At 49.9% G+C, this 7,008-nt stretch overlaps 1 protein-coding gene across 1 annotated transcript; it reads right to left on the reverse strand.

The window, feature by feature from the left end:
- Positions 1 to 752: 752 nt before the first annotated feature.
- On the reverse strand, positions 753 to 4,454 carry LOC308079014 (coatomer subunit alpha-like; the record flags this gene model as incomplete). The annotated part of the gene is made up of 1 exon (XM_080420352.1): positions 753 to 4,454. The coding sequence occupies one exon, from the start codon at positions 4,452 to 4,454 to the stop codon at positions 753 to 755; it is 3,702 nt and encodes a 1,233-aa protein (XP_080276478.1).
- Positions 4,455 to 7,008: the final 2,554 nt, after the last annotated feature.

Genomic DNA, 7,008 nt, shown 5'->3' on the forward strand with positions numbered 1-7,008 from the left:
TCAGTCACAAGAAAATATTTTCAGGAACCCTAGAGCTGGCAGTCAGACAATGGATAAAAATTCTTAACATCAAGAGAAAATAATTAATCTGTCACAGCTTGATCATATACCAGTTTACATTTATATTCCATTTCCATAATAGATTGTATTCTCTCTATAGAAAAGAGTGGATGTGTATTTTTTCTTCGTCACTTCTTAACCCTTGCATTGTGTTAGAAACCGGCATACACTTTTGGTGTTAGCGGGTCAAATTTGACGCGTGATTTAACTCAGACGAAAATACTAAAAAAATAATTATTTTCATTTATTTTATTCATAGCTGACTTCTTATGCATTCATGTCCATGTAAACACTTTTTTAAATATTATTTTGGGTTCGGGTTAGGGTTGCATCTTTCAATATATCTTGTTTTCAATTATAAAAATGTTAAAATTCACACATTACATCTCCTATAATGAAGACAATGGATAATGATGTTATCTAGCTATAATAGACTAATATTAGAACACACTTTCAAAAAAAATTTAGGACAAGTTTCTTTCACTCTCAAACATGTAAACATTGAATATTGATTTGGGGGGAATTGAGCCACACTTCTCTGCCGGGTCAAATTTGACCCTTAACACCACAGTTGTCACTTATTTTTATGAGACCATCAAAATGATCTAAAATGGTGGTAATTAATTTTGTTGCGTTAGGATATCATGAAGCCTTGTTCCAATAAAGAAATGAAAAGGGTACTTTTTACCTATTTAAACTTGAAAACGGGTCGAAAACTCCCCTAACGCAATGGAAGGGTTAATGAACTGAAGGGGGCTAACACGCAGGCCAATCACAGATCTGCCAATCTCTGTCACCTGTGTGACCCTGCATACCTGACCTTTGTATCTAAGGCAGTAGCAGGCTCCTGACAGAGGGCACCTCTCTATGGGAGAACCACGGTACAGGGGGACAAACGAGGCAGCACACAGGTCAAATGGATTGTCGGGGTCATAGTTCAGCTGGTGGGTGTCCGTCAGGTTTTTCTCGCAGACTGCCAAAAGCTTGCGCGTCTTCAATGCAACTTCTGGTTTAGGCCCGAGCTCAAGCAGGCGCCGGGCAAAGCCGGCAGCAGTCTTGAAGTTTCCGAGACTATAGAAGAGGGTGAGAGCAGTGCGCAGCACAATGACCATGTGCACCGGCTGGAGACCGCAGTGGGTGATGTAAGCTGCCATCTCACACAGCCTCTTCTGGTCACACTGATCTTTGGTCAGCTTCCTCCTCTCTATCTCCATGGTCAGGCCCACTATGTACTCTCTGCAGATTGTGATCAGCTGCCGTGCCTCTGCAATCTCTTGTTTGTTGTCCAGCACTAGTAGAGGCACAGAGAGCAGGATGGCTCTGAAACGCTCCACGGCTTCGCTGAAACGCGCCGCCGTAGTCATCTGGTAGCACTCCTGCAGGCGATCAATGAGGTCTGAGAGATGCAGACCCACTGCAGGCAGGCCCTGCATGGGTCCACACTCCTTCCAGTTTCTTTGCGGATGGCCTTGCAGACAGGGCAGGGAGGGCAGGCCCAGGTAGCAGGTATGACCTCGGGACAATGTCTGCATGAAGATGGACTTATATGGGTCAAATTTAACCACTCCTACTTGGTCATGGAGCAATCTCATGGCGGTCTCAAAGGAGCCAGCCAAGATATGGTCCACTGGCAGCTGGGAGTTGTTGCACCACATCTGGGTTGGGCTCATGCCCTTGGTGGTGGGTGACACAAAGCCATCCTCAGCCCCGCCTCTGGCACTAGCTGGCATTTCCAGCTCTGCAGGAAGGTCCAGATCCTCCACCACCTCCCAGCCTCCTTCCTCCTCCTTCACCACTCCCACTTCACCTCCATCCTTGGCATCCATGTAGTTATCTTCATCTTGAAGTTCTCCCCAGCCTTCTCCAGGAGCATCTATGTTCAGGTCAGCTGCCATTTGTTCTGCCTTGCCCTTGACTGTGATGTCTCCTCCAAAGAAGCCCTTGGAGACATTAAGAAGAGGCCAGTTGGTGTTCATAGGGTTGATGGGAGGAGGGGGCTGCAGCAGCTGAGCGTTAGGATCCACATCTGGCAGTGTCTCCTTCTCTAGGTCAAAGGTCTCTCTCAGGGCCTCGGCCTCTTTATCCATTCCATGAGTCGCTGCAGTCAGGTAGGCCAGAGACTTCTGTCCACAGTCCTTGAGGATGCGGACTCTCTCACTGACATCTCCCAGGTACAGAGCTGCCTGGTAGTGACCACTCATGTCCGTCCTGATGTTGCCGTCCTTCATAATCTTGCGCAACTTGGCCAGGTTGCCGGTGATGAGGTAGAGGAAGGTGAGCTTGTCGTAGTTCTTGGTCTTCTTGTAGCACTTTTCCACCACCTGGTAGTGTCCCTGGAGTAGAGCCGCCTCGCCCAGACGCTCCCAGCAGCCACACTCACTCAGGGCCGTGGCTGCCTCCAGTGCCACCTCGATGTTGCCACACTCCAGAGCGAGGCTGAAGCGGGTCTTCTCGTCCTTCACAAAGTGAAGCGCCACCTCAGGGTAGCCCTTCTTCTGCAGATAGGATATGATGGACTGGCCCACCAGCTTGGCGTTACGCACCATGTGGAGCACTTCCTCGTATTTGTGGTTGACCAGGGCCAGTTTGAAGCGGTACTCTGTGGGATCAATTGTCAGGATGCATGGACGGCACTCCCGGTCCAGGCAGTGCACGCTGTTCCCCCTTACACGGGTCACATAGATGGTCAAGTCAAGAGTCTTGATGATGCCATGGTCACCAGAGGTGAGTGCGTATTTGATGTGGTTGGAGGTGGTGTAGATGAAGACTCCACTTTCATCCCAAGCTCCACTTTTCACCCGGATTTTCTCATGGATGTTACATAGACTCTCCAGTTTACTGTTACAGATCATGATGGTGTGTTCGGCCAGCAGGGCCACGTGGCTGGTGTCTGCACTCCACACCACGTACTTGACGTTGGCAATCTTGACGCTGGCCAGCGAGCGTTTCTGTTGCACATCAAACAGCTTGATGCCATCTCCGTCACGCAGTAATAACAGAGAGCCCATGCCGGCGTAGAAAATCTCATCGCAGCCCGGTACCGGAACCTCCTTCACCATCTCGTTTTTCAGGTTCTTAATCTGCAGCGAATGCCTGTGGTCCAGGACAGCAAATCTGTTCCCGGTGACCCAGACAGCCGTTACACCAGAGGATCTCTGCCCCTGAGGGGTGTTGGGGTTCTGAGAGTCACTCTCTTTGGGAATAGAGTACAGATCATAGATACTGCCCTCCCGGGTGGTCGTCCTGGTGCCGAGCAGTACAGCGTTCTCAGCAGGGTTGTAAGACATGTTAAAGATGGGGGTCTTTGACCCACTGCGTAGCTGCATGATGGCCGTATCCTTGCTGCCGCTGAAGTTGAGCCGGCGGAGGAAGTGATCCTTGACATAATACAACATGTTATCGTGGACAGCATAGGCCGGCCGCTCCCGCTCCAGCTTAAACACCAGCATGCCATTGTCATGGCCAACAGCAAACAGGTTGAGGTTGGGGTGGGCCGCAATGACCCAGAAGCGGCCATGGTGGTCGTTGCGGAATGTCTTGACAGCCGCCTTCTTGGCCATGTCCCACACCCTAATGCTCTTGTCTTCGGAGACAGACAGGATGAGCTCCTGGCGCGGGTAGAAGACTACAGAGGACACGTTGTTGTAGTGACCACGGCACGTGTCCAGCTCCCATGCCGTGGACCCGCTCAGCCTCCAGATTTTGACCTGCCGGTCATCGGCTCCGGACACAATGAGAGGCAGGCTGGGATGGAAGGCTGCCCAGTTGACCCCACGGTCGTGACCCTCAAGAATATACTTGACGACTGGACCTGAGGGTACAAACAAATCAGTGCCAGAGTTGCCACGCACCTCGTACTCCGCTGCACTGGGAGACGGGTACCTCTTCCTCAGACTGGAGATATCCCACACGCGCACGGTCTGGTCCAGACTGGCGGATACCACCAGGTCCTCAGAAGGATGAAACTGGGCACACATCACATAGTGGTTATGGCCGTTCAGCAGGGAGACCTGGGTTCTGGACTGCCAATTCCAGATACGAATGGTCCAGTCATCTGAGGCACTCAGGATCCAGGGGCACTCGTGGTGAAAGAAGGTGGTTCTGATGTAGTCCAGGTGTCCCAGTAGAGTGAAGAGGCAACGTTTCAGGTTGTAGTTCCAAACCTTAATTTTGTAGTCATCTCCTCCAGAGACAAAGAGAGGCTGCTGCTTGTGAAAATCAATTCCTCTGACAGGGCCGTCATGCTCGTTTACAAACTTGTCAATCAATGTGCCCATCTGATAGTCCCACAGCTGGATGTCACCATTGTGCAAACTTGCAAGAATCCAAGGCCTCTTGGGGTGGAAACTTAATCCTTTGACCCGGGGCGACTTCTTTTCAAACTTGGTGAACATTGTGACTGATCAATTATACAGGTTTTCTTAAATCGATTAATAAAAAGTCCACACACCACTTGAGTCTCCGTCTATCTCTCTGTCTCTGTGTCTCAGTGCCTCTGACATACGGCTTGTTTTATAACACAGAGGGTGGCTCCTGACATCACGGCGGTGATGTCAGATGATGTCATCACGGCTCCTGACATCACGGCGGTGATGTCAGGTGGTGTCAGGCATTCCCACATATGGAGCTGGCTATGTCTGTCATGCCCAAACCGGGGACTATGATGTCAGTCCTGGATGGTTCCGGTTATCTCCGTATATGGGGTTTCTAGAAGGAGTGTTCTGATGTCAGAGCTAGGTAGGTTTTAGGAATCTCCTTTCCTAGCTATTCTATACTGTCAGACTTTGTCTCCATTTATGGGGATAGGCGAGTATGCCCCAAATGTTCGTAACAGCCGCCCCACGGGTTTCCCGTGGAAACACGTAAAATATTTTCAAGAACATTCCTGGCATACGCCGCCCCACGGATTTCCGGTGGAAATACGTAAACATTCCAGGATGTTCCCTAGCATCCGCTTCCTTCTCTTATTCCTCCCCCCCTTTTTTTCTTTCTCCCTTTTCCCACACCTCCTTTCCTCCTTTCGGTCTGCCATCTCGATCTGCATCTCGATCTGCCATTTCTGCCGGACTTGGAGGTTTTATAGGTAACACCTCAAGAAATGTTTCCAGAACTGGTCGGCGAGGGTTTGGCTGTGTCTCCATCTTCTTCTGCTCATCATTTCTGACTCATCATACAGTACTTGCGGTAGAGATGCGTCCCGCCGCCCCATGAGGAGGATATTTTGCCGCCCCGTACAGGAACCCATCGGTGGTATGCATGATCTTGGTGACAGGTTGTGATCCGTCGTTGGTCGTTGGTTGATTGTCACGGCTCTCGACCTGCGGTTGGTTGTCTCTCGACCTGCGGTTGTCTCTAGACCTGCGGGTGCTCATCCTCTCCAGGCCCCTGTCCTTCCTTCGTCCATTCTCGAGATTGTACGTCATGGAGAATGTCCAAATGGGTTTGGTTGCATTGTGAGCATTTCTTGAGTAGGTCGCAATCCCTGGCCTGGTGAGGTCTTCCACATTTCCAGCACCTCCCTGCTTCGATGATCCAGCGCTGTTTCTGATCCTTTGTTAACTGCTTGAACCCAGCACAGTAGTTCAGCGTGTGCTTCTCCTGTGTACAGTATGGACAATATGCTCTGTTAATCCTGCTTTCGTTCCACCTCTGAGCCTGTGCAGGTTTTGGTTTTGTAGTATTCATCATTATGTTTACAGGTCTCTTATACGGCTGGGTAGCTCTCTGTGGACTTCGGATCCTATGTGTCCGAGCAGTGTTGCGTGGACTGCGTACCTCCGGTTGCCGAACGGCCCGTCGGGGCTAGGGACGCGTGGCGTCCTGTGCCGGTTGCGCTGTGGGCTCTGCTCCTGGTGACCACCTATCTGTGCTCCTTTACATCTCATCCTCATTTCAAACAAGAGCCATTCTGCCAGGTCCGGCAGAAAGGGGGTCCGAATCCGGTTCTTGTGTGCGGACTTCTGGAATATTACCCTTAGATCATACGGCAGCCGATCTAACAGTTGCATGACATAGGTTGCACATCTCAGCTCCTCTCTTCCTTCTCTCCCGGATCTTGATAACAGAGCCACCAGGCCTCGGACTTTCAGAGTAAATGTTCGGAATGCCTCTATGTCTCCATTCCGAATGGTGGGTCCCTGTATGAGCTCAGCGATGCCCTGCATTGCCACTTGCTGAGGCTGCCCGAACTGTTCCGCGAGGGCTGCCATAGTCTTTGAGTAGGGGTGTGATGAGTCTGCGTGAGACTCCGCCACTAAGTAGGCGTCTTCAAGCTTCAGATGGTCGCATAGAATGCGGAACTTGAATCGTTCTCCTGTGTTGGGAGGGAAGGCATCCTTCAAGGCCCCTTTTAACCTTGCGAACTCTCTAGGGTTCGGAGAGGCAAACACCGGTATGATGGGTACCGGTCCCCGATAGAGCGTCTCTTGATCTCTCAGCATATCTGTGGGCCTTTCTATCACTGTAATTGTCTGCTACACCTTATACAGAGCTCTGTTCTGACACAACACAAACTGTTGCCATGCATGCTTAACCGCCGATTTGCACAGGCATTCTGATCTCATAGCTATGGCACTGAATCCACTGAATCTCTGGAACAGTTCTAATGCTAAGGGCAAGGGCACCGTAATTGGTAACTGAAAACACGCAACCAACACAAAATTGAAAAAAAATAAAAGGTATATGCTATTCATAAGGTGCAACGTGACTGCACTGAAATGAGTTACAGCAGCCAATTTACTTAAGGATACCAAAAGTTAAGTAAAGGTAAAGAAAAAGACAGAATAATCGGTCTGTGTATGTTGTTTTGTATGTTATTGCGTTATAATTTGCGGGAGATGTTTTTAGTTTATGTTCATTTAATCATCTACTTTTTTATGTAGCTACTAGTTGGGAACCGGTCGAACGATGCAAGTTGGGAATGATGCAAGTTGGAAATGCATGTCTGTG

The sequence above is a fragment of the Gymnoscopelus braueri genome, assembly GCF_963280865.1.
Source record: "Gymnoscopelus braueri genome assembly, chromosome: 22".
NCBI classification, from domain to species: Eukaryota; Metazoa; Chordata; class Actinopteri; order Myctophiformes; family Myctophidae; genus Gymnoscopelus; species Gymnoscopelus braueri.